The sequence below is a fragment of the Pollicipes pollicipes genome, unplaced genomic scaffold (genome assembly GCF_011947565.3).
Source record: "Pollicipes pollicipes isolate AB1234 unplaced genomic scaffold, Ppol_2.1 Scaffold_5724;HRSCAF=6776_pilon_pilon_pilon, whole genome shotgun sequence".
Lineage (NCBI taxonomy): Eukaryota > Metazoa > Arthropoda > Thecostraca > Pollicipedomorpha > Pollicipedidae > Pollicipes > Pollicipes pollicipes.
Genome location: NW_023596746.1, coordinates 16,893,925 through 16,920,184, shown reverse-complemented (window position 1 = coordinate 16,920,184; position 26,260 = coordinate 16,893,925). Strand labels below are relative to the sequence as shown.

At 50.5% G+C, this 26,260-nt stretch overlaps 2 protein-coding genes and 1 long non-coding RNA gene across 3 annotated transcripts in view; 1 reads left to right on the top strand and 2 right to left on the bottom strand.

The window, feature by feature from the left end:
• Nucleotides 1-696: 696 nt before the first annotated feature.
• Nucleotides 697-2,450, bottom strand: LOC119103606 (uncharacterized). Its single transcript, XR_005094785.1, has 4 exons — nt 2,386-2,450; nt 1,629-1,885; nt 947-986; nt 697-721 (listed from the first exon to the last, which is right to left on the bottom strand). It is a non-coding gene; the product is annotated as an uncharacterized LOC119103606 (long non-coding RNA).
• Nucleotides 2,451-7,433: 4,983 nt separating this feature from the next.
• Nucleotides 7,434-9,656, top strand: LOC119103605 (succinate dehydrogenase assembly factor 4, mitochondrial). The gene is made up of 3 exons (XM_037227198.1): nt 7,434-7,538; nt 7,797-7,907; nt 8,606-9,656. The coding sequence occupies exons 1-3, from the start codon at nt 7,457-7,459 to the stop codon at nt 8,773-8,775; spliced, it is 363 nt and encodes a 120-aa protein (XP_037083093.1). The 5' UTR covers nt 7,434-7,456; the 3' UTR covers nt 8,776-9,656.
• LOC119102736 (organic cation transporter protein) overlaps nt 9,647-26,260 on the bottom strand; it is a 47,271-nt gene continuing 30,657 nt past the window's right edge. The window contains exons 3-12 of the mRNA XM_037226194.1: nt 23,166-23,305; nt 22,532-22,741; nt 21,393-21,496; nt 20,086-20,240; nt 19,264-19,432; nt 18,682-18,808; nt 18,211-18,520; nt 17,545-17,735; nt 16,821-16,960; nt 9,647-10,828 (exon numbers count right to left, since the gene is read on the bottom strand). Coding sequence (XP_037082089.1) covers nt 10,666-10,828; nt 16,821-16,960; nt 17,545-17,735; nt 18,211-18,520; nt 18,682-18,808; nt 19,264-19,432; nt 20,086-20,240; nt 21,393-21,496; nt 22,532-22,741; nt 23,166-23,305 — 1,709 coding nt within the window. The 3' untranslated portion in view covers nt 9,647-10,665. The remainder of the gene's footprint in view (nt 10,829-16,820; nt 16,961-17,544; nt 17,736-18,210; nt 18,521-18,681; nt 18,809-19,263; nt 19,433-20,085; nt 20,241-21,392; nt 21,497-22,531; nt 22,742-23,165; nt 23,306-26,260) is intronic.

The following is a 26,260-nucleotide window of genomic DNA, read 5'->3' as shown; positions in this document are numbered from 1 at the left end:
TCCCATATGGATGACCCTTGTTGGGCCCATGTGGAGCCTAATTAGGGCACACATGGGGCCCATCCAACTTCCACAACTGGGACTCATGTGGGTCCGAGATGGCAACCAAGTAGGGCACACCTGGGCTTGCTACCTCGGGCCCATGCGGGCATGTCATGGGCCACCAATTGGGTTCCACGTGGAAGCCCAATGTGGGACACCTGTGAGGCTTAGCTGGGACCCACCTGGGCAGCCCAGTTGGGACCCGCCTGGGTAACTCAGTTAGGACCCATACGGGCCAGGCCGGCTTGGACCCACGTAACCAGCCCAAATAGGAACCAATTAGGTAGACCAGATGGGGCCTTTTTAACCGCCCCAGATGGGCCCCAACTGGGATTCACCGAACTGCGATTTCAAATTCCATCTGAATGATCGGTCGTCGTGATTCCAGGCAGACTGCTTCATGTCTTCAATAATAAGGCAGGTCAAAGTTTATTCACCATGTGTTCTACCGAAATTACCTCGATAACAGTACCCTTGCGCAGAACATACACCTCCCTGTTATCATGCCCGATGCGACAATCACTAAACCATTCAACAGATGTTAGGTGTCGTTGCTGCTGTTGTCAGCGTGATGTTTCCTGCCGTCGTCGCAGTCTTTCCCGCCGAAGCCATAATCCTGGTACTTATTTCGTTTTGTTGCGGGAGGCGCTGTAGCACGGTGTGTCGCGCAGGATGGCCCCTGGAAATGGCGATGTTCAGTACTTCAGGTTACTGCTTCACAGCCTGAGTGTGGATGGTTATTCATGTGCAGCGATTTTGATGCTGAAAGAATTTATGTTTTGTTAAGTCGCTTTCCCAGGTTGAAATAATGAGAGAATTTATGCCGAATAGTAATGCAGAAATGCACTATATATGCACTCTCTCGGAGTACATGCATGGAAAAACTTAATGAGAGATCACTTACATGGAGTGCTTGCAGGAAAGCCGGCTTGAGTTATGTCTCCCTGCGGTCACAATAACAACGCCATGAAACTCTTAATGGTGCCATTTATGAGGATAATCAAGCGAAACGTTTATATGCTATGAGGAAGAACTGGTGTGTTGCATTTTACTCTGCCAGGATAATGCCAACAAGCTTATCAGTCAATAATAAAGAGACTGGAGCGTAGTAGCTGTGAGCTGTCTATACAGGAATAAGATCTTGTCTTGATAGATCATTTTTTTTAGCGCGGCTGCTTTCCGATCCACTCACTCATTAAAGGATGAGTTTGGGTCGTTTTCGGCACTCGCTCTTTGCCCCAGCGTGCGGCTGATGACAACAAAAACAGTCGTCGATGATAAATAGGTGCACTTGTTAGATATGTCCGAAATGAATAATAAAACAGCGAACTCCGGCAAAACACCGCCAGCCCGCTTTCAAAAAAAATCTGCCACTTCTTTCTTATGTCACGTTTCCAAAACTTGGTTTGCTAATGTTTACCCTGGGAAGATGCTCAGAGAAATACAATAGATAAAATGGCTTTGTCTTTGCCATGTTCGTCTTGTGGAATTACCAATAATCGTAGTAAGGAAAGCCTCGCTGTAAATTTTGGCAGAATTGTACGTGAAGTACGAGCTGAGTATTACAAACCCATATGGTACAATACCTGCTTTCCCAAACACGCTGATTCTGAAGCAGCACCAGTTGTCTTTAACGGAAGCGTCTGATTGCTGTGCCAGCTTGTTGACAGACATACTGCTTCCGCGCAACCAAAAGCAGTCATCAAGCAGCGTTCCAGAGCAGAGCAGCCGCAGTTCTCAGCATAATCTTAGCAGTACAACAATAAAGCGTATCTCCATCTAACCAAGGGCTGGAGCTGATGCCCTTCCCCCCTCCCCGAAATGCATAGCAGGGAACCTCATCCTGCCGGAAAAGCACGCAAAAGGGGCGTAAACTGAAAAAATCACAATAGCACGCCGCTCGCATATTGCAAGCAAGCACATCAGGAGAAACAGGCGATGAGATGTCGCAAATGTATTATCGCATATGTAAGAAGTCATGCAGATCCAGGACCTCAGTCTAAGACCTTTTCAATGAGCGGGAGGAGGGGGGGGGGGGGAATTTCTTACCCATGCATAGTTAACCTCATATGACGCTCTCCACAATGACAGAAACCGATTTCATTTAATGGAGGTTCATTTAATTAGGGGAGGGGACCTCCTCGCCACTAGGTGGGGAGGGATACACAACACCAAAGGGATTTTCATCCTCTATTTAACATGGGTGCACGGCACCCTGCATGGCACAGCACGGCCCTGCGAGTGTACCGGCCACATCAAACACACCAAATCAGTTCAAAGGAATCTTGCCACACGAGAGCACAATGCACGAAACGGAAATGATTTCGCACAACGCATACTCACCAGTGCGACCAGCACGCGAACAAAAACACTCCCAGGAGCCGTCCTCGCTACGCGCCAGCCTGTGTGGGGAATGTGACCACCCTTCCCGAGCCGCGCACCGGAACTAGTCCAGCGCCTCCCGGTCGCCAGCCGCCAGCATAACAACCAGGACGCCAGGGCGGGACAATCCTAATAACTGAGATAATTTAGCACTAGGCTTGCGGCGGTACGTGGAATAAGACACCTCAAATGCTTGTGACAACCCCCCCCCCCCCCCCGCTCACCCAATTGTTGACAACTTCTCTCGCTCCTGCGAACAGGAAGGGGTACAAGGTGGGTCAGCGCCGCCAGAAGCGAGGGCCAAGTCCGGCGGTGTCAGGCACAGCGGGGCGCAATGTATGGAAGGGCGGGTCTGGATAGGTGGACTGCCAGCGTCGCCGGTGTGGCGTCAGCGAGCGACTCCGTCCGCCGCTCCCGTGGTTCGGTGCAGGGAACATGGCTTGTTTGTGAGGGAATCCCCACGCTTCAATAGCATGTATACATAGGGCATTGTCACTCAGCTCCAGGTTGAAATCACAGCTTAATTGCAGTAGTTACGAATTAAGCCACAACAGTACGAACTAGCAGACACTGATCACCAGTCGTGTGCGGCTGTTGCACGCAACACGAACGTTGGAAACCTGTTATCGATCACCATCAAGATAAAGATTATAAGGACAAAAATGCGCTTGGAGAAGGGATTTGTGGATTAAGCTAATTCATACCCAGATGCCATCCAACAAATGTGCGTAAAACGCATGATGAAAGGTGCGTATGGTAAAATAACGTGCGAAGAGGCTATTACCAAAGACCTCGCAAGCAAATATTTGCATGGTTTAAAGAACGCCTGCAAAATATTTCTTATGACAAACAGGTTGACGGGGAGACGAAAGCTCCTAGGCAAAGGGTTCGCATGCTAAAGTAAATCATACAATTAATCTTAAACAATCTTAAGCACATCAATGCCGGCAACACAAACTTGTTTAGACAAAAACACGCGAGTAAAGCTTCCCAAGCATCAGTAAGCATTCCTAAGCCCTACGCTCTTGTCGGAGACCCATCTGATAGCCTGCTTGGGCGCACTCGATCGTTCAAGGATCCTTTGCAATCGCTCTTAAATACTTTTTATCTAAGTGGGGGGGGGGGGGCGAGAGGGGGAGGGGGCTGCGCTCTTGTGGAGGGCCTATCTGATCTGTTGAGTGAGTCCCACTTATTATACTTTTGTATCACGTTCTTAACATCTTTTGACCGCTGGAATATTTGCACTTCTTGATAACAAAAAACAAACAAACAACAAAACAAAAAACAATTATGCATTAGTCATCAGCCATCAGGTCATTACACCGCCCAGCCGGCCAGCCGTAAATGAGCTTGGAATCAATTCCGTGGTTGCGTATCCGTATGCCTATGTTATCGGTGACATATATATATATATATATATATATATATATATATATATATATATATATATATATATTCGGGAACCCACCTTACTGTGCACAGCCCTATAAACGTAGGCGTGCTACGTATGCATATACAAATAGCTCATTTATTTTCTAGAGATATTGTCAAATCCCTTGATTTTGAGACTAACTGTTTCGGGGCAACAGGAAATCAAATTCGAGTTGGCTGCTAACAACCACTAAAACCATGCATGGATTAGGTTCCCAGCTTATTTTCGGCTAACCAGCTGGGCGATATAATCAGCTGATGACTGATGACTAATGCATAATTTTTTCTTTGTTATAAGGAGTCCAAAATATCCTAACATTCAAACAATGTCAAGAACGTGATGCGCTAGTATAACAAGTGTCGCACACGCAACAGTCAATTGAAATGACACATACGACGTCGGCGGCACGTAAAATCACGTTCGACGATTGCGCGTAAAAATCCGTCAACGCATGTCCGACTGATGCTCTAAGGCAAGGACACCAAGGCCGATAGGGACGGAACTTGAACGATCGTAGGTACCACAGGTGCCCAACAAAGTGGCTCCCATCAAGAAGTGTGGGGTCCTCGGAGCAAGCAGGATGAACCGAAGACCAACGTGGTGGGCCCCTAAACAATCGATAGTGCTCTGGCAGGCTGACATATAAGGCCTCAGCCAAAGCACCGGACCCTCTGAGCAAAGGGGAACCATCCAAGACCATGACTACGAGCAAATGCAAAGAGATCAAGTGCAACGTGAAAAGCCTCCTTAGAGATCACATTAAACCGGCAAATCGACCTACGGGGCCAGGACAACCAACAGCGTAAGGCCTCTGGACAGCGTAATGAGTCCCGAAATTTCCCCTAGTATCGCCTTCTAAATGAACGAAGAATTAACTTTGTCTTCCTTTGAACTCCATATTTTTGCTAGCAATTGTTCTTGATCGGCTGTAGGCCCAAAGACGTCCAGTTCTGTTTTTTGTTGTTGTTGGAAAACTGCATACGTTCGGCCCGTTATGGGTCCCTTCGGGGCCTTTAGGTCCCCTCAGCATGGTCCACTAGAGCATGGTCCCGTGCCTCCCCCCTTCCCCTGCGTCCGCTACCGGCCCGAGCAGCTTAATAGATGGGGGCCCGCTAAGAATATAAGGCCAACCATTCAAACAAGAAATACACACGACGCAATGTGTAGGGCTCCGAACTATCGAGTGTGCCCGAGCAGCTTAACATAAAGGGCTCCCGTGAAGAGCCCAGGGCCCTCCATTTAGATATGAAGTACCCAATACCCAATGTAGGGGGCCCACGAATGATCGAGTGCGCCAGAGCAAGTTAAGATATGGGACCCCGTGAAGAGCGTAGGGACCTCCATTCAAAGAGCAAGTACCCAAGGCCGAATGTAGAGGAGCCCCGAATGATGGAATGTGCCCGAGAAGATTATCAGGAGAGACCCGACAAGAGCGCGGAGCCCTCCATTTAAATAAGAAGTATCCTAACCCAGTGTGAAGCGCCTCCGAAAGATGAAGTGTACCCTGAGCAAATTATCGGATGGCCCTGGCAGGTGAGCAGTGTCCTACATTCAAACACCAAAACCCAATGTACTGGGTCCCTGACTAATCCAGTGTGGCCGAGAAGACGAACAGATGGGGTCCCCGACGAGTGCGTAGGGCATTTCACTCAGAAAGGAAGTACCCGAGACAAAATGTGGGGCCCTCCTGAAAATTTGGGTGTGCCCGAGTAGGTTATCAGATAGGCCCTCCACAAGAGTGCAGTCCCCCCCCCCCCACACTTAGATAAGAAGTATTTAAGACCGAGTGCGAAGGATCCTTGAACGATCGACTGTGCCCAAGCAGGCTATCAGATGGGTCCCCGACAAGAGCGCAGGGTCCTAAGCAAAAGACAGAGAACCGGAAGCGTCCTAGACCAATGTAGGGGCCCCATGAGCATATCGCGAGTGTGTGGGTAGGTTAACCGAGACCCACCTAAAGGGTCCCTGAACAACCGAAAATGCCCCGGGGATTAAGATATGGGGCCTCAGGTATAGCCCACAAAACCTTCCTGGCGACTGGAAAGAATCCGTGAAAGGGTCCGTAATTGGCAAGAGTGCCCCGGCGCGCTAACAGGAAGGGCCCAGCAACAGTGCAGGGCCCTCCGAGCAAATGCAAAGAAATCAAGGACAACGTGGAAGGCTCTTTAACGATCGCAATGACTCTAAGTAGACATCTAGTTTCCCGGAAACAGCACACGGCCCCTAGACAGTGTAATGAAGCTTAAAATTCCCAATCCAACCTTTTTCAATCATTGAAGATTTCTCTCCTTCTCGTGCATCCTTCACTTTCGCTTGCGACTGTTCGTGCAGTTGCCTAGAAATCTATAGATGTCAAATTTTGCTGCGTTTCGTGTTAAAGAATCGCACCTGTTCAGCCGGCTATAGCCCCCTAGGAGCCAATGGGCCTCCCCGAAGCCCCAAGGAGAGTCATGGCCCCGTGCTTCCCCCTCCTCTGGATCCGCAACTGGTCTGGGGTCATCACTTTCCACCTGGCGCCGTCCGGCCCCCGTTTCCATCGGTCACTTTCGGTGGCGTCCGATATCGTCTGTTCCCATCCTGTTTGGTTTGGTCACTTCCGGGGCAGTTTGGTCCCACCTGGTCGGTCCGGTCCGTCTGGAGTGATCCGGTCATGTCCGGTCTCATGACGTTTCATGCGGATTCATCCGGTCCCGTCTAGACGCGTTCGGTCCGGTTCGACTCCGTGCAGCTCCGTCTCGCCCAGCCTGTTTCTGTCCTATGCCGTCCGGCCTCATCCGGTCCCGTGCGGTCCCTTGCGATGGAAAGTTATTGAAAGGTTGGCAGTAACTTTTCAGTTTTGTGACGTCACCGTGCGATCAGCTGAACGTGTTGGTTTGGTATAAATTGGCACACTCAATTGATTGCGGATTGACGCTGTGTGTTGAGTCGGTGGGAGGGAGGGGTGCGGCGTCACTCATTGCCAGTATTGACATATAGAGCAAAGTGAGCGTGTAAGGAGGATTCCAAATATTCTTGTGCATATTATCACACGCATGATGCGTGGACTTTGGGCTAAATTCAGTCATCCCGGACTGTTTTAGGAAGTGCGAGGCCTGCGGTAGCGATACCGAATTTCGACCATGATACCATGTCTGTCATGACACCATGTCTACCGGCCATGATACCATGTCTACGTCATGATACCATGTCTGTCGACCTTGATACCAAATTTTGACAAGCCTTGAACCATGTGTTGGAGCTATGATTATATTTACTTGCACTGGCCCAGTCATAGAGTGAATGTAACATGTAGTGACCAAGTGAAGGAAGGTTACTCCTTGGATGACACTATGTCTGTAACACTTCTCAGCACACACATCACATGTCATGCTCACATGCCATGAAATTGTCAACACCATCACTTAAGTTATAAACATTTGTGACATATTATATAAGCACCACTCTGTGCCTCAATCACACTCATAATCACATGCTTAATCTGGCCAAGTGTCTCAGCAATCAGCATGATTATTGCTGTGTGAATGCATTTAAGATATAATAGAGATAGAGTATGTGATGCTGGTATTTTTCTTTGCAGGATAACCCTGAACATCAGCAGTAATGTTTCCTCTCCTCTTGCGGTCACTGCAAGCACATCAATATGCTGCCAAGCTGTTCGTTAATGGTGCAATTTGTCGCAATGGTGAGATACACCTAGAAATATGTTCAAAATTTGCTTTTGGGTTGTTACTGTATGATGCTTCATGGTACTGACAAAAACTAAAACATGTAGTGCTTGATCTGAATGGTAGACAACACTTAACTGTTTATATAACACATGTGTAAGAGATATTCATAGGTAGGTTATCCAAGCAAGTCACTATGTTTATGGCACCAATGGCTTAGATAGGATGTAAATGTGTAATGTTTCACTCATGCAGCATTCACCTTTGCTTCACAGCCAAATGCCCTCTATACTTATCAGCCAGCTTGAGACATGAAGTTGAAAAGGGCGACAGAACATGTAATAAATCTGAAACCAACAATCCTATCAAAGCAAAGACACCAATTGGTAAGCATTATTGTGCCAAATATCTGTTTCTGTCTTCACTTGTTCGCTCCTGCATGGGCAACAGTACTCATCCTTTCTGCCAGGATGTGAGGTAGACAGTGCCATATAGTATTAGCCACTAAGTGCACCTTAAAGCTCCAATTACAACCATACTGCCACATGAGATAATGTCTGTAGTTACTTCAAAATGACAAGATGATTTCCACTTCACCATTTCTGAACAGCCCAAAAGCACAAACAAATTTTTAGACCTCCTCCCAGTCAGTGGCACTGTGTACTGGGGTCTCTGCCATCTGTCTTCACTAAGGGGCAGCTGCCTATTGGGTGCAACTGGTATAAGGGAGGGGGGGTCTCCCTATCTCCAGTTCGTGGAGCATTGGCCTGAGCAAGCAGGTAAGCGAGAGCTCGAGCGAGAGCGAGAGCGTGTGCGTGCGTGCACGTGTGCCTGCGTGTGTGTGTGCGCGCGTGCGTGCGTGCGTGCGTGCGTGCGTGCGTGCGTGGTGTGTGTGTGCGTGGCCGAATGCCGGCCTGATGAGACACGGTAGTTTCGTTGTCAACCGATGTTGATGCTATGTGCATGATCACCACCCAGATCACCACAGATGTACGCCCGCGTCATGACTCAAAATAGATTGCACGACGCTGACTGGCGCGCCTTTGCCTGTTGCTGACTGGCTCCTTACCGCCTGATCCGGCAGGCAAGTTGGACGAACTGGATGAGGGCCGCCACCCGTTCCAGGAGAAAGAGCCGCTGGCGGCATTTCCGGACGGCGTGAACCCGCGCACCGGCGAGGTGGGCGGCCCGCGCGGCCCCGAGCCCACGCGCTACGGCGACTGGGAGCGCAAGGGTCGCGTCACAGACTTCTAGTCGGCCACGTCGCGCTCGACGGCAGGGAACGTGCGTGCTCGGCGCGAGTTGGCTCCGTTGCCCGTTCAACGTGCTCTTGTAGTGACGTAGTTTTTGTTGATGATTAGCACAACATGACAGATGAGTGTAAGCAGCGACATCTGGGCGTGCTGACAACGTTGAAATGTGCATAGTGTTGTCACCAGTCAGACATGAGGTTGGATTATTGGTCAGCGTTTCTTTGTTTTTTATATTTCACTTAGTGATCCAAAACTCATCCAGAAGGGTGTGCAGGATGTGAAGATGAAGTCATGCCATAAGAATCCTGACTTTCTGGCGGCTCCCCGCACGCAATTCGTTGTCTTTTATCCGTTGCCCTTTGACCCCGAGCCCAGACATCTGACCTGCCCGGCCCATTTGTCGAGCCTGAGGCGCTTAGGTACTGGGTTGACAGGTGCCCGGTTTGATGCTGATGGGTTGATTTTGAGCAAGGGGAAGAGCAACAGACAGTGAGCCTCAAGGCGGGATGTATAACGTGAAACAATATCGACGTTCCTGCCACCCATTTGGCTGAATATTGGAACTCTGCTTCCACTCCCTCTCTCTCTCCTCTTCCTTCCTTTCCCTCCCCCTTTCCACCCCTCTTTCTTTCCCGCTCTCCCTAATGTGACCAGTGCAATAACCCAACGGCTGCATGTCCTGTAGCATTACTCGACGGAAAGCTTGTATCGTATTTATATTGCCGGGGTAGTTCAGCCCGTGCCTTCCACACAGTTCCTTTCCGTTTGTAAGTTGAAACACGTTCGAATCATGGTGCGTATTGTATGTGAAGTATATGCACGTATCTGGAGCCGTGGTCCCGTCATAGCTCCGTATAAATAAATCATGGCGCTGTTTGTATAGGTGCATCGTATTTTTATTCAGCGAATTCGCCGCTGCCAGGTCCATTCGTACGTCGTGCTGCCAGGTGTGTTAAGTACGCTTGAGTAATTGTACATGGTCTGGTATGACGCAACACCACCCCTCATCAGCGCACGGCCACTGCTCCTTTCGCATGGCCTGGGCTGGCCAAAATAGGTTACAGAATGTTATGTCCCATTTTCAAAGACACAATTTCTATCTTGAGGCGAAGCATTCTAGCTGAAGCGGACAGTCTTTGTGTATGGACAAGATTATTCCGCCTCTGCGTACGAGCGCAACATTAGCATTAATGCGGTAAGTCAGTCGAGTGCGCGCTCCGACAATAGTGGGCCAGTGACACCGCAGAATTGCGGTGACAGTAACTCAGGAACAACTATCGTATACGTATATGATTAATCATAACTATCGACCAAAACCATCCAGAGGGGGCGCTAATGTAGTGATTAACGGGTCTACGTTAACCACGGCACGTCTGAGAAACCAGGGGTACGAGGTTCGATTCCCCGCGGTGCCCACCCTTCCCACCAGGGGAAGAGGCAGGCGACGCCATGTCTTCCCAGCAGCAGAGTGCGTAGTTAAGAGCGGTCTGATACTGTGACGCGGTGAGGCATAAACGTGATGAGCTTGCGTCCACCAACATGACAGATTCCTCCTTAAATTTCCAAGGAAGTGACCACCATAAAAGCTAACTCTGCTCAGTCATTCAGTAACTCCGGGCTGGACGTATGGACATATTTGAACTGCTGTGTTCGTGCGCCGACCGCTACGTCCGATGACGTAGGTGGTAGGGGAGCCGGTGCTGGCCAGTGGCTGTCGCGAACAGTATCTCGTGGCCGGATAGCAACAAGCGGTCATCTCATATGTCACATGTCCGCTTACTAGTGAACCATGCGCCCCGCCCCGACGCATATGTCAGTGCATCTCAATGATGAACCGATAACAATCTCGCAGATGGGCGTTGTTCACGTCACACGTGGAGACACACGCATGTCAGCTGCTCGAGACGTCCGCCGGATACCGACCCAGCCAGCATGGTCTACAGTCGCGCCAGGTCGGCTTCACAGCTTGGTGTCCAGCGCAACGTTGGTGTAGGCGCGTTTCTCCCTCGTCCTCAGACGTTGAGCGTTTGTTCAGCGGCTGCTCCTCGGCACTCCTGCAAACGGCACACAAAGCAACGCTATCAGACTGGTAGCATACCCCAGCGCAGGGGTCACGCGGTCGGAGGCGTCGCACAGGTACCGCAACGGCGCAGGGAACTGTGTATTAGCCAGCCACGAATTGCACGAATGACGTTTTGATAGCTGGAGGCGCTGGGACACGGTGCATTAAGTGCAGTGCGCATCAGCGTTCATGGGAACGTCGCGACCGTGTGTTTACTTGACACCCGTTCAGTATGGACATTGCCGCTCCAACAAAGGAGAAACATTGAGCCGTCTTGAAATATCATGCGGTCATGCGGAACACTGAATGACAGGATCAGCAGAGCGTCACGAGACGGCAGTTCGTCAGAAACGTGAGGCGTCAGCATGGAGGTCAGCCAGAAGCCATTCGCTGGTGGCGCACAATACACTTCCTTTAACCTTGGCCGCTTCGTGTTGGGCGGTGTGAATCCCTTATTCCGCCCTTCCCGGCACCTTTTCACAGGCGACGGTGTTGGATGATCGAGCGCTGCGCTTTGGCCTCGCGCCTGGGGTATCGGGGCCAGGGACGCGAAATGTTCAACACCGTGTGAACCCTTCCAAAGGGTGACAGCGTCTCTGGAAGCACCCGCGACCGACGTCGGTGCAGTCCAGCAGCCGACGGCGTCCCTGGAGCCCCCACCACTGACGGCGTCCATACAGTCCCAGCGGCTGATGGCTTCCTGGAGTCTCCACCACTGACGGTGTCCCCCGTACTCGTTCTCGCACGACGTAGCGTTCGATAGAACCTCCGCGATGCATTCCACAAAAACTGCGTCGTATTCAACATCAGCGCTTGGGACAGCTGATGCTATGGCAGTGTCACGGGAGGTCAGCGCGCGCTCAGGCAGGATATGGCATTGTTTTCTCAGTGCGACACCTATGGCTAACTGATGGGAGGTCAGCGCGGCGTGCGGGGCAGGATATGGTAGTGTTGTTCCTAGTGGTGGACACCTATGGCTACTGAGGCGAGGGTCAGCTGCGCGGTCGGGCAGGATATGGCAGTGTTGTTCAGTGTGACACCTATGGCTACTGATGGGAGGTCAGCGCGCGGTCGGGCAGGATATGGCAGTGTTGTTCAGTATGGCACATATGGCTGCTGACGGGAGGTCAGCGCGCGTTCGGGCAGGATATGGCAGCGTTGTTCAGTGTGGCACCTATGGCTACTGATGGGAGGTCAGCGCGCGTTCGGGCAGGATATGGCAGCGTTGTTCAGTGTGGCACCTATCGCTACTGATGGGAGGTCAGCGCGCGGTCGGGCAGGATATGGCAGTGTTGCTCAGTGTGGCACCTATCACTACTGATGGGAGGTCAGCGCGCGTTCGGGCAGGATATGGCAGCGTTGTTCAGCGTGGCACCTATGGCTGCTGACGGGAGGCCAGCGCGCGTTCGGGCAGGATATGGCAGTGTTGTTCAGTGTGGCATCTATGGCTGCTGACGGGAGGCCAGCGCGCGGTCGGGCAGGATATGGCAGCGTTGTTCAGTGTGGCACCTATGGCTGCTGACGGGAGGCCAGGGCGCGGTCGGGCAGGATGTGGTAGCGTTGTTCAGTGTGGCACCTATGGCTACTGACGGAAGGTCAGCGCGCGGTCGGGCAGGATATGCTGCGCTGCTGGCGATCAAGCCTTCTTCGGTGAAGACGGATGGGTTTGTCGGCGCGGTGCCTGTTGCACCGAAGCTGTCGATAGGCTTTTCGACAGGCGCTGTTTTCAGGTACGCTTTTCGGAACAGGTCGATGCCTTCGCACGGTGTCAGATGTCGACCTGGGTGCAGTCGCATCCATGCCGTGGTCTGTTCACGGTACGGTCTACACGGGTCCAAAAATGCGGCGGGAATGACAGGATGTACACCCTCGAGTCCACGGCCATTTTCGAAACCTCTACCAAAAAATGATTGGAATGGATGTCCGTCAGAAGAAGAGATCTTTTCAGCCCTCTTGCGCCAGTGTCTGCTGAAACTATGCGGCGAATGTCTTGCGTGGGCGCTTTTGCGAAGACGCAGCGTTTTACAAGACAGGTAAAAGCAATTCCTTTTCCTGAATATGAAAGTAGTAAAAACCTTATGGCAAGGATGGCAATCGCTATCGTTTATGTATTCAATCATTTTTGTTTATGTCAACATTTCGATACATTTCGTATCATCATCAGGACGAGTACAGTGGTACAAGTTCAGTCAAGTTACAGCGAAGTATTGACATTCCACTGACATCGCTAGACAAGACACGACCACAGTTTCACATTTCGACACGACCTCTCTGTGCATAAACAGGACAGAGTGAAAAATACAGAAATCACGCGACGAAATATCCTCTTGACTCCTTATAAAAAGGTTACTTTAGTATTTGGAAGGGAAATGCAGACCTTGTGGTATTTCATGGCGGCTTTTTAGCTGAATATGAACTGATTCTAGAATCTTAAGATCGAGAGCATTGCTGCAGCGTCTGAATACGGAAAAGTTTTCAATGTTAAAATGAGTGCCACATGCAAATGAATGGTCTCGGATGGGAGAAAGGTCTAGGTTGGACAGAACGCTACCTGTACAGTCCGACCTTTCAAACGTTGCTACACTCTGCACTGCAAGTTGAGAAGGATGGAGCCACGTAAGATGCTCCACACGAAGCACAACAATGGTTATTAGTGACTGCAGGGACAGAACATTTGGGGAGCTCCTATTTAAACTTAAAGAAAGATCCAACAATACAAGAGTTCTATGATTACTTCTAAACTAAACTTCTATGATTCCGGTGGTCAGAAAAGAGGAAAAACCTTGTAGCAGGTTTGCAAGCTCATGTTCCATTTGCATCGAATGTTTTCCTAAAAAGGCAACATCAGATATTTATTTAGCCTTAGGACTCCCGGAACGGTTGTGGGTTTCACATATTTTGCATCCAAAAACCTCTTTATTTAACTATTCACGATCGAAAGTGGGAATCCTTGTCCCTGAAAGAATGATCAGAGAGGCCTAAGTTCGGAACAAAGGAGGTCAAAGGTAGAGCTGAAACGGAGAGCTCTGCAAATATCTTTCATACCACATAGCCTAAAAACGTCGGAAATGAATGAGAAAATACTCAGGTTACCTGTAATAATACCTGTAATTAAATTATATGCAACTTATAATTGCATATGTAATATTAAATAGAATGTGGAATACCTGTAAACGTGGGCTTGTCCTTTAAGTATTATTATATATGGATATACATATGCATTGATATATATATATATATATATATATATATATATATATATATATATACAGATAAATGCATATTTATAGACATGTATATATAAATATATAAATATATAATTATAAGCATAAACATATATATACATATATATATATATATATATATATATATATATATATATATATATATATATATATATATTGTACCGACGCCAACACTATTAGGTATTGCTGAATACTCTGACTAATTTTACTCAATTTGCGCACGAAATTTCACATGATTGTTCGGAATGTATGATTACGGCTAGCCTTGATATTGAGAGCCTGTTAACAAAATTTTCACTTAGAGAAACGATAGACATTTGCGTGAATAGTATGCTTGTGTCCCGTTTTAGTTCATGAGCTTTTGTGTGGCTGGTTTTCGCTTTTTATTAAAACTCGCTGTCATGAACTCTTTTATATTCAGTGGCAAACTGTATAAACATAAAGAAGGCGTGGGGATAGGACTTCATCTGGGACCCACTTTGCCAATATCTTTAAGTGATTTCACGAATAACTAAAGGTATCCAACTGCTCCCCCCCCCCCCCCCCGACTTTCAACCGGCATTCTATTGGCGATATATTGACGACTTCTTTCTGTTGTTTCTGCACAGGTCTCATGTTGATTGGTTCTCACTTATATTAACGCTCAACATTCTTACATGAAGATTACAAAGGAAAACAAAGTTGAATTCGGCTTGCCATTCCTTGACGTGCGAGCTCGGAAGTCCCAATGCGAATTTGAAGCCCTCGCCTATTGAAATCCCACGTTCACTGGTCTTAGACCGAGCTTTTTCTCATTCATCCCCGACGCCTTTTAATTATGCGGTGTAAAAACAGCTATTTCAGAGCTTTCCGTTTAAGTTCCAACTATATACCTGTTTATTCCGAACTTAATCGGCCGATGTCATTTTTGTCTTGTCAGGGAAGCGGCTTTACACTTTCAATCATTAATAGCTTAATAAAGAGCTTCCTGTATGCAAAATATGTCAAAGCCCCACCGTGCATGAGGTCCTAAGGCTAAATAAATAGTTGGTGCTGCCTGATTTTGGAACACAGTTGACACGAATGACGGTTGGATATTGCTATAAGTTAAAGACAAACTTCCAAATGTTCTGTCTCCCAGTCATTTATAATTGTTGTTGTGCTTCATGTGGAGCATCTTACGTGGCTCAATCCGTCTTAAATTGAAGTGCAGAGTGTAGAAACATTTGGAAGGTCGGACCGTACAGGTAGCGTTCTGTCTAACCAAGACACTTCGCCTAACCGAGACCACTCATTTGCCCTTGACGCTCACTTTAACATTGAAAGCTTTCGGGTATTAGGCCATTGCAATAATTCTCTCGATCTTTGTATTTTAGATTCACTTCATTTTCATCAAAAACGGCCGCCATTGAATACCATGAGGTCTGGATATCATTTGCAAGCTATAAGACTATCTTTTCCACACGGAGTCAAAAGGATATTTCGCCGCGGGATTTCTGTATTTTTCGATTTGTCCTGTTTATGCGCAAGGAGGTCGTGTTAAGCCGTGAAACTGTAAACGTTGTCAAGTGTAGCGATGTCGGTTGATTGCTGTAATATTGCATTGTAACTTGACTAAACTCATACCATTGTACTCGTCCTGATGATGACACGCAATGTATCGAGACGCTGACATCTACATAAATGATAGCGATTACTGTCTTTGCCGTAAAGTTTTTTCCGCTTCGTGCTTTCCGAAAATGTTCCATACATTATATTTTATATACAGGTATATAATATATATATATATATGTATATATATATACATAAAAAAGGAAAACATCTCACGCCGGCGTGATATGCGTTCAAGAAGTATGTCCTTTTGGCTTCGGTTAACATCTCTCACCAAGCGTCTCGCTCCATGGTCAAGCTCGAAAAAGGCTTCCTCAAAATTGGTCGTTTACATCCCGCCGTTTCGTCAAACATATGACGTTATCAAGGCGAAAATTAAGTGACAATGGGACACGAATATGACGCATGTGTTACCATTCATTCCTCTTGATAATTTGAGGATCATACTTGCTTAGGCATTCGCACATTCGTAACGCAATTTATATGCGATATAGAGGGCAAAATCACCGAGGTTGCCTGGACGCCTCAGCAAAAGACACCAACTCCAGGAGGGGCGTAGTTTCTCAAAACGACACTGAACACTGAAAAAATGACGCAACTTATCCCGCAAATACGTCATCAAATTGGTTTCTGCCCGTATTGGGCCCCACTCTTCCCAAAGTTTGTGGCTGAAGCACAAGTTGGTAGGGGAGGGTGCTGAAACCCCAACTGAATAGGAAGCTATGTTCCTGACTCCCAGAATAACCATATATATATATATATATATATATATATATATACACATACATATGCAAACGAAGTTGTTCTCATGTTAGCTGCGCGCTTCCTTTTGAACAACCAAAAGCTCATTCGGATTCTGAATCGACCACATTCGATTTGGCTCCCATTCTAAACAGCTTCCACCGCTTCAGAGGGACGCCCAAAGATGAGGGAGGGCTCAGGTCGCTAAGATACGGGGTAGACGAGACGGTTTAATCATGATTAAGCCAGTCGCGAGTCATTCCTTTTCCCGTAGGTGGAACTGCTCCTTCCATCGCCTTCCACGGTCTCTCTCCAGGGTTGTGCACATACCATCACTCAGCTGGAACCGCCACCGTCGCCCCCTCACCCCGCCCACCTCGCCCTGTCCCACGTCCGCCGCAAACTCACGTTCCGAAGACCTCGCCCTGAGCGACCGTGTCAGGCAGCGACTTGCCCTTGGTCTCGGGCAGCAGGAGCGCCAGCAGGCCGGCCAGGATCGAAGTGACACCGAACATGATCACCGGCAGATGTTTGTAGGCTTCGCCACCCTGCGAACGACCGCCGGCCACCGGTCAACGGGCGGCACGATGCCGGGATGCCGCTCTCGAGGGGGCGGGATAATACGGGCGATTATCCCGTGCCACTCGACGCAAGACGGGTGCAGTGTGATAGAGCGACAGGTCTAACGGCGTCTTGGAAGAAGAAGGCGTGAAAAAGATGCCCCTTCACCCGGCACCCAGACTTAAACATGCTTCGTAGTCCGTTCGTGAAAGAAACCTGCTCTTTCACGCTCAGACTTGTAGTGCTAGTTGCCCGCACATGATTTTGCGAAAACTTTCAAATTCGTCGCTGAGGTACTCGATTCTCAGAACTCAGAACACCAGTTCGGCTGTTGGCGTGTACAGATCCCGAACACTGCTAGCTGAGCTTAGCCAAACGCTGTGCACTTCTGCGCAGTGTCATGGCCGGCGCTTGAAAATTAAGCGGGTACGTCCTTACGCAAGGCGATGACAGAAAACTAAAATGCGCTAGAGAACATGGTGTGGAAAGCTGCGGAGCGACAAGGTCAGTGCATGTACATGCGCAGAATAAGTGGTCCACGAGGCAACAGAGCGGTGCCGCCGTCACTCACGTAGATGGCGACGTAGGGCGCCGCAATGCTGCCGAAGCGGGCGCACATGGAGGAGCTGCCGACCCCTGTGGTCCGCAGCACCGTGGGGAACACCTCGGCCGAGAACACGTACACGATGGCGAACGAGGCGGAAATGCAGAACTTGCCGATCATGGCACACGTCACGATGGGCCAGTCGAGCGTGTACACGTCTGCGGGAGAACGGCGACGGTTATGACGTCATAGCAAGCTCGACGAGGATGACGGGCACAGTTCCTTCCAAGGAAACGAACACGCGAGGTTCGAATGAGAACGTGCAAATGCAGGTTGTGTTTGAATCGTCGAGGTTACCGACGACTGAGAAAAGCTCGGGTAGGGGAATAAGGTTGCTATGGACCCGGCGTAAACAGTTGAACGAGCGCGATGATCGCAAGCAGTGGCACGCATGAGTGAGCCTTGTATGCACAACTGCAAATGGAGCAAAGTTCATTCAATCGGGTCGCCCTAAGTTGAGTGGCTCGCATCGTTCCGGCGTCGAGACATCACAAGTTCAGCGTGCGTATAGGTGGGCACGGTTTAATCTCAACACACAAAAAAAAACATTATTCTACCATCGTCAGTGGATTCGCTATCCAGAAAGCATCCTTATTCCTTTTTTGAACCGTGAGATTTTCCTTTAGGACGTACCCTTTTCGAAGATCATGGTGCAGAGACAGGCCACGCCTCCAATCACCATGCTCAGACATAGCGCCCACCGCCTGCCGCCCTTGAGCAGCACGATGATGCTGAGTGTGTATGCCGGAATCTCAACCGCACCGCCGATGAAGATATTGATGAAGGTGTCACCGCCAAGGTTGCCCGAGTTTAGCGAGAGACCGTAGTACACAAAGCTGTTGACGAACCAGTTGTAATAAAAGTTGAGCGTCCGCCTACAAAGGTTGGGTGTCTTGAAGAGATCCAGGATTGTCACGCGTGTCTCTTCGTCTGTTTTAGACACCTGAGAGAAGAACGTTTTGTTATGCCAGGCGTCGATTGGCAGTCATAGCCCACCCGCACGATTTAAGCAGGCAATTCAGATTTCCCGACGGCAGACGCCGTACTAGCCGGGCCTGCGTCGTGTTTGCTCTTTCAACATTATGATTCAAAGCCGACGCTCACCGCATCCACCACCTCCATGGTGGGCTTGTAGGGGCGATCGTTTGTGCGGCATATTTTCTCAATGATCACGCGAGCCTCTTCCTCCCTGCCATTGCTCAGCAGCCACCGGGGCGATTCGGGGATAATGCTGCAAACACAGGTAACGCGATCATAATCATGTTTTATGGAGCTTATCGCCAATTGGTCTCTCCACGTGAGCAGCAAGATGATGCAAAGAACTTTCAAATCACTTCTGTAGGACTATTTGCATTGCAGATGGTTCACTAAACGTTGTCCGTATTGTGCTCGGTCTACTCACGTCCAAGACAAACGAAACGATTTTCGAGTACATTAAGCCTTTCTAACGCGAAATGGCTCAGCTAACGAAGCCGAGTAGTGTGCCATAATAGTTTCAGCTCTCTAGTGTATATATGAGTTCACACATGGACGTAGGTATACCAACGCTCATATGTATGCGCACCGGAAAGTGCGACAACACCAGTCGGCCACGCGCTAGAAGCGTGGCCCACGCCGGTGCTGGACCAGCTGCGCTGCGACAAAACTGAAGCGGGCCGACGAGCCGCTACACTGCGCACCACTCACAAGTAGAACGAGAAGAAGAGCACGGCAGGGATGACGATGCACAGCTGCAGGTGCATCCAGGGCTTTAGCCCGTACGCGATGCCAGCCAACGACATGAAGCCGATGGCGAAGGTGTACTCGTAAGAGATGCCGAGGATGGCGCGCCAGGAGCCGCCCACGCTCTCCAGCGCTGCCGGGAAAGCTGGTCAGGCTGCGTGCCGTGGTCCAAGTTCGCTGGGTGGTCATATGACCGCTGCAGTCGGCGTGCTCTCAATCAAAGCTATCATCATCGAAGACGGTGCACGCATACGCACCGCCCCGGGGTTTGCATCGAGGTGTGCATCTCAATCAGAGCGTCCCTGCGCATACGTTTTTTCATACGCATTCCTCGTCCTATAGGCTGTACGTGGAATACACTCGTGGTATAAACGTGTCAGGATGGATCCCGGTCTGGCAAAAGCATTGTACGGGGGTGGTTGTAATGTGCCCTCTAGTCATGTGCCACTTGTCATTTATGGCGGGCTGGTGTCGTGACCCTCGTGACGGGCTGGTGTCGTGAGCCTGGTGACGGGCTGGTGTCGTGACTCTCGTGACGAGCTGGTGTCGTGAGCCTCGGGACGAGCACGTGGTTTGCGTTTTACAGAAAGCTGTCTGGGGTGCCGATTCAAGCCAGATATAATGTGCTCTAACCAGTCAGTTTGCGCACTCTCAATGCCATTACATGCGTCATCATGCACATAAGATCAAAAGTGCCTATTGCAATACAGCCACTTATGTTTTTTAACCGTGCTGAGCGTCTCTTCCAAGGTCGTCGAACGTCGACCTCCAAACAGATTCACTCACCATATACAAAGCCTGTAGTGAACAGCGCCATCATGGAGAATGCCACGCAAAATCTGAGTGCCATAAAGACAATGACGTGGTTGGAGAATGCCGCCGATATTCCAAATATCAGGAATGTCACCGTGAAAATCAGCAAAGTCTTGCGCCGACCGTACCTGAAACGAAAGCAGACCAAACATTCGTCAACAAGAAAACGCCATCTTTTTATCGCTGTGTATGGAGATAATGTGAGCTATTAAGCGCAAACATGAAAACGGTCTTATAAACCCAACCAAGTAGGACCCACATGATTGATAAGCCACCAATGGTTCCTCGTGGGCTGCAAACTTCTTATGCCAGGAGGTGTCGCTGACACAGTGAATAAGTCGTCCCTCTCAATGTCGCATTAACCTTCGCCCTGATTTGCCTTCTTTCATAACCAAGGACGCGGGCCACGGGGAAGGAGGAGGGGGCAGTGAAGCCAGCTCGACCGCACCTTTAAAGGTGGAGGGGGAGGGGGCAGGCGGCGCCCACCCAACTTGGAGGGCCTGTGAAAGGCCCATTCTGGCATGTTAAGGGCCGATCCTGAACTGTAAAAGGACTTATTTAACAACAGGAAACTTACTCAGATGTGTTCCTTGTTTAAAGCTGAGCACATCGGTATGTATTTAGCCAAAACACGCGCAAAATATGTCCCTTCAGATACGGAGAAGTTGGGCGCGATGACACGGCATATGCCAGATAGATATCTCCTGAAAATATTTGTGTTTTTCATCGCCGTCCCTCCCCCATCAGGGCGCGGTTAGATGTGCACATTTTCAGAGTGTTCTCACGATGTAGTACACACCCAGCGACACGCTTCGCATGCACTGCGATCGGAGTTGTTGCACCGGCTCCCGCGCTATAGGGCATACCATCACCGCCGAATTCCATGAAATTTATCAAGCATCGAGCTCTGTAAATATGACCCACATCATGTTTCTCTTCCCATGAGGTTTAGAAGCCGGCTCAGTGTGGCCGAGACCAGAAGAGCGACACGCTTCGGTGAAGTGCCCCGAGGCCATCTGGAATGCCTGCACAAAGGTCACGCGCTCGGAGAGTTGGAATCGCCCAGTGACGACACATACCCGATGAGGCGGAACTCACGTCCAAACACCCCAGGCTGGTGAATGCCGTCACGTCTGACGATAAACAGTGCACATGAAAAGGTCGCGTGACTGGCAATCCAGCACGCGCTGGTCACACCCGGTTCGACGTGGAGCACGCGCCGGTCTCGTCCGGTTCGACGTGGAGCGTCACAGGCAGCGCCCAGAGCGCTTGCCACTCACCAGTCGGCGCATACGCCGCCCAGCACGGCTCCCAGTAGAATGCCCACCATGTATGTAGATTGCGCGTGCGCCACGTACCCCTTCCTATCACAAACCAGGCTGAACTGAAATAGAAGACAGGGTGGGCAGTTGTCAACCCACGCACCTATGCAGTATACGATGAGTCATATACCCCTGACGCAAAAGTCAACACGTAAACCATTGTAGGTTACACGGCGTAAACAAGTCACAGCACATGAGCTTGCATTCACATAAGTACAGTGAGCATACAGTAAGCAGGTGCTGAGCATATACCTGGGCGACCAGGTATCTGGCCACAGCTGTCCAGGCTGTGATAACGTAGTCCATATTCCTCAAGTGCATACAATGGGGTCTTAGCGCAATGCGAGTGTGCTCTGTTGCGCGGACGTTGGATGTGAGATGACTGGTGGCTGGCAAGGTTGGCAGGCCAGAACGAACGCTAACTACCGGATGTCACCAGCAAGCCACTAAGCACTGCCACAGGGCATCAAAGACAGACACACACACACACACACACACACACACACACACACACACACACACACACACACACACACACACACACACACACACACACACACACACACACACACACACACACACACACACACACACACACACACACACACACACTCGCACGCACGCACGCACGCACGCACAGGGATTTTCTGTGGACAGCAGACGAACACGGTTGGACTGCCACAGCACAGCAGATGAGTTGCACTCGACTATCACAAAACACCACAGGGATGCAAACTGAGCTACCCGAGGATACCATGCAAATACGCCCTTTATTGAGCTTGGACACCAGACAGAGGAACACGAGCTCCGAAGGTCACCGGACTACCGCCCTCAACTGGTGAAGGTCACGATGGGAAAAAACACGACTGGTACAAAGCGCGTGGAACACCCAGCGCCATAACATAGGACATCGTGCGCATGCGCACGGTCACCGTATTCCCACAGTGAAAGGTCTCTCTGGTGACCGAAAAGCGTTTGAACTTGAGCCAAACTCACGGCCGTGGTCCAACTTACTACCAGTTAGCACGCGAGTCACAGCGGGCGGCGCGCCCAGACGGGCGCGCCCCCACCATTGCAGAGCCCCCCTGCAGCAGTACCTCACTGACAGCCGTGTCGGGAAAGCGGGAGCGGTCGTACTCGTGGGTGATGAGGCCGCCGCCCTCGCGGCCCGAGGGCCAGCTCTGGCACGCTATCAGCGAGTCGTTGGTCAGCTGATCCAGGGCAATGGCCGGCGCCGCAGGCCCGCTTGGCACCACGTCGTAGCTGACGTTGTACATCATACAGGTCTGGTAGGTCGTCTTCTTGCTCTGTTGAGAGGATGGCGCCAGTTGGGAGCAGGTTAGAGAAGGGGGGACGGGGGTACATGGCGCACGTGCGTTGCAGACCAGTGGACGGGTCATTGCCTCGCACCAACCCACCGCAACAGGAGCTATGGAGGCGTACGCACAACATTGCACGAGTGCGTGGCTACGACAGCCTAGCCACGTTCCTCAGGGGCTCGCGACGAGCGTCCGGCCGCTCGCTAGTCTCATACCACATCAAATCGTCCGTCAGATCAATCGTCAATCGCCGTCCACACCAATTGAGCCGTCAAATCGTGTGTTCGGCGCGGCCTCTGGTTTCGCCACTTCCATCCCCGCCCCAGCCGCACAGCTCGACGGCCTCCTCGGACTGGACCGCGCTATCGGAAGTCAGAGCGTAAGTACAGCGCAGCGGGCAGCAGTCGCTCACTTCCTTCTCGGTCGGTATGGCGTACAGCTTCCACTGGTCGGCCGTCCAATTGGCGAAGGCCGGTGGCCGCGCACACCAGTGGTCCACGTCCTGGGGCGCCAGGAACGTGATGGCCAGCATGTTCCAGGCGGCCGGAATGCCTGCGGGCGGTATTAAAGCCGGATGACATCAGATCAGGTCAGAGCGGGCTGGGTCGGCTGGCTTCCAATCGGGTTGGGTCATGCCACACTGGGTCAGGTCAGGTCGGGTTTTGTCTGCCTAGGTCGGGCTGGGTCAAACCGTTACAACTCAGGTCAGGCCTGGCTGGATCGGGTCCGATCGGGTCCAGTAGGGTCGAGTTGAGTCAGGTTAGATAGAGCAAATCAGGTGAATTCAGGTCAGATCAGATACAGTTGGGCCAGGTTTAAGTCAGGCTGTTTTTCGGGTAGAGCTTGGTCAGGCACAGTCAGGCCAAGTCAGGCCAGGTCAAGCATAGTCATGTCCAGTTGTGTATCGTTAGCGGTGGCGGATCCAGAAGGGGCCATAAACCATGTCTCCCTTGGATCCCGGAGGTGCTCATAATAGGCTCCGAAGGGACCAAAGCCGGTCGAACAAACGTAGTTTTTTAAATACGAAACGCAGAACAATTTGACGTCTTTGAGCTTCCGGGCGACCAACAACAGTCGCAAGCAAAACTGAGTAGCTCACGAACAGACGAAATAGTTATTCTCTGGTTAAGATGGTGGCAATTGGGGAGATTTTAAGGTTCTTTACACCGTTCAGAGGTCCTACACTGTTGCCAGGGGCCCCATATGTGCCCTCACAGGATTAATCCTCTCCCGAAGGAGCCTTCCGCGTTACCCTTCACTAATTTGCATTTGCTCGAAGGGCCCTACGCTGTTGTCGAGACCCAATCTGCTAGCATGCATGGACAATCTATCGATCAGGGGCCCTCCAAGGACTTTTACTATGCGCCTAAAAGGTTCTATATGCCATAGCCAGGGCCCCATATGTTAGCCCAGACCCACTGTGGTACTTTTGGTAGCTCAGGAGCCCTTCACATTGGTTTCTGTTAGACTACTGATGCGCTCGCGATATGCTCATGGGCCCTCTGCATTGGTCTAGGACCCTTTCAATTGCCTGTCACTTGCAGAAGGCCCTTCGCCCTTGTCGTGGGCCCATCTGTTATCCTGCCTGGACACACTCGATCGCTCGGAGGCCGTCCAAACTGTGTCTTGGGTGCTTTTTAAGTTGCATGGAGAGTCCTACGCTCTTGTCGACAACCCATCTGGTTCAGTTTGATTTCTGTGAGCAACGCACCGATTAGCACGTCATCTCTCGTCAAGTTGAAGTGCTACAATGGAGTCAGCCAATCCGCTACTGTGGCAATTTCGCACCGTCAGTTTTGCAGCCATTCTGACATCATACAAAGGTTTCATGACGCAATCAAACCATAAAATATTCAAGAGCATATGTACTAAATAGTGAAATTTTACTGTCTGAAGCAGTCTTTTGCACTTACAAACATATCAATAGTTAAAAGTAAGCCTATTTAATCGTAGCTGATGCTTGTCTCCATATCTTCAAATTCAAGTGTGGAATATTCCCTTTAACCTGCCTGGGTAATCTCGGTTGCTCGAAATGCCTTCACATTGCTCACGGGTTCTTTTCACTTGCCTGGAGGGCCCTGCACTGTTGCTGGCGCCCACGGGTGTCAATTTGTATTTTTTTGGGTGGGCCACTGCCCCCAATTCCCGTTTCCCCCCCCCCCCCCACCAAAGGTGTGTTTGGCCTCCCCAACCTTTTAGAGTCAAAGTACAAGCAGGACAGTACAGGTGGGAGATCAAAATCATATCAATTTTATGGAAGATTTCTGCTAATTGCTTTACATGTAAAAGGACAAAGAAAATGAGAACCGCGATGTAATGTTCAGTCGAATGCAGCTGACTGAGCTAGTCAAACTGTAAAAGTTTCGTGTTCGTACCGCGCTTAGTTGAGCATTTTCCGTTCTTTTTCTTGCATGATGCATGCTTTTAATCACACTATTAATATGTATGCTTGACTCTGATATCGTTTTGTGCCGGTAGCGCAGGCAGGCGAGGACACAGGGAGCACGTGCCTCCCCCTTAGGCTCCGAGGGGACCTTAAGGCACTCGGAGCCTACGATTAACGGTCCAGCTTGAGGGAAAGGCTAGCTAGACCATTCAGGGGTACCGGCCCGCAGGTCGGGCACTCCAATGCCAGCCAGAGGGCCCTGCGCGCTGATCAGCGGCCCACTGAGTCGATAACAGCACCACCTGTGCCGTGGTGTCTATGTTTTGGTCGTGGTGTCTATGTTGACATCACCAGTAACACACAGTCGGCACCGTGGCGGCATGGTCCTTAGAGCCCATTGCAGGGAAAAAGCCGGAGCCAGCGATTTACATTGCTCTGGGCCCCACAGTGCCTAGCATGGGCCCTGTGTTGTCAAGGGGCCCCGAGATGGCCAGACACAGTGTTCGAGGAGGCCAAAAGAGTCTAGAGGGCCCACCGGGTCCGACGATCAAGGGCGCGATTGAAAAGTCTAAGGCCATGCAGGGCTGGTCGGAGTCTTATTCAGGGCCCCAACCTGTGAAAAAGGATCCTCCAATAACGGTCAAAGAGCCCTTTACGCCGATCGCGGACCCCCTGGGCCGATATGGGCTTATATGTCAGTCAGGTGCCACCGTAACACATGGTCGGCTCTGTGTCGATATGGGCCTGAGGGCCCGCTTCCCAATCGGCCATAAAGCCGAGGCCAATGATTTGCACTGGCCTGGGGCCTTGTACCTGACATGGACCCACATCGGGGGGTCCTACAGAGAGCCCTATGCTCGCAAGGGACCCGAGCTGACCAGAGGAAGTGTTTGATGAGGCCCGAAGAGGAGCTCGGGCGGCCCACAGGAACCGACAATCAAAAGGCCCGGTTGGAGGGCATCAGGGCTCGAAGGACTGGCTGTAGGTTACATAAGAAATCGCGGCCCGTAGGGTCGTGACCTGAAATATCAATCAGAGATCCTCTTGCATCGTTTGAGGGACCCTGAGACAATGCGGGTGTCTAAGTCGGCCAGAGACTAAGAACACGTGACAGTCGGCTC

Excerpts from the sequence above, each read along its gene's own strand:
- LOC119103605 (XM_037227198.1), top strand. The coding sequence starts at position 7,457 with ATGTTTCCTCTCCTCTTGCGGTCACTGCAAGCACATCAATATGCTGCC. Across the intron at positions 7,539-7,796 it reads TGGTGCAATTTGTCGCAATG|CCAAATGCCCTCTATACTTA; the intron begins GTGAGATACACC and ends TTTGCTTCACAG. Across the intron at positions 7,908-8,605 it reads CAAAGCAAAGACACCAATTG|GCAAGTTGGACGAACTGGAT; the intron begins GTAAGCATTATT and ends CTGATCCGGCAG.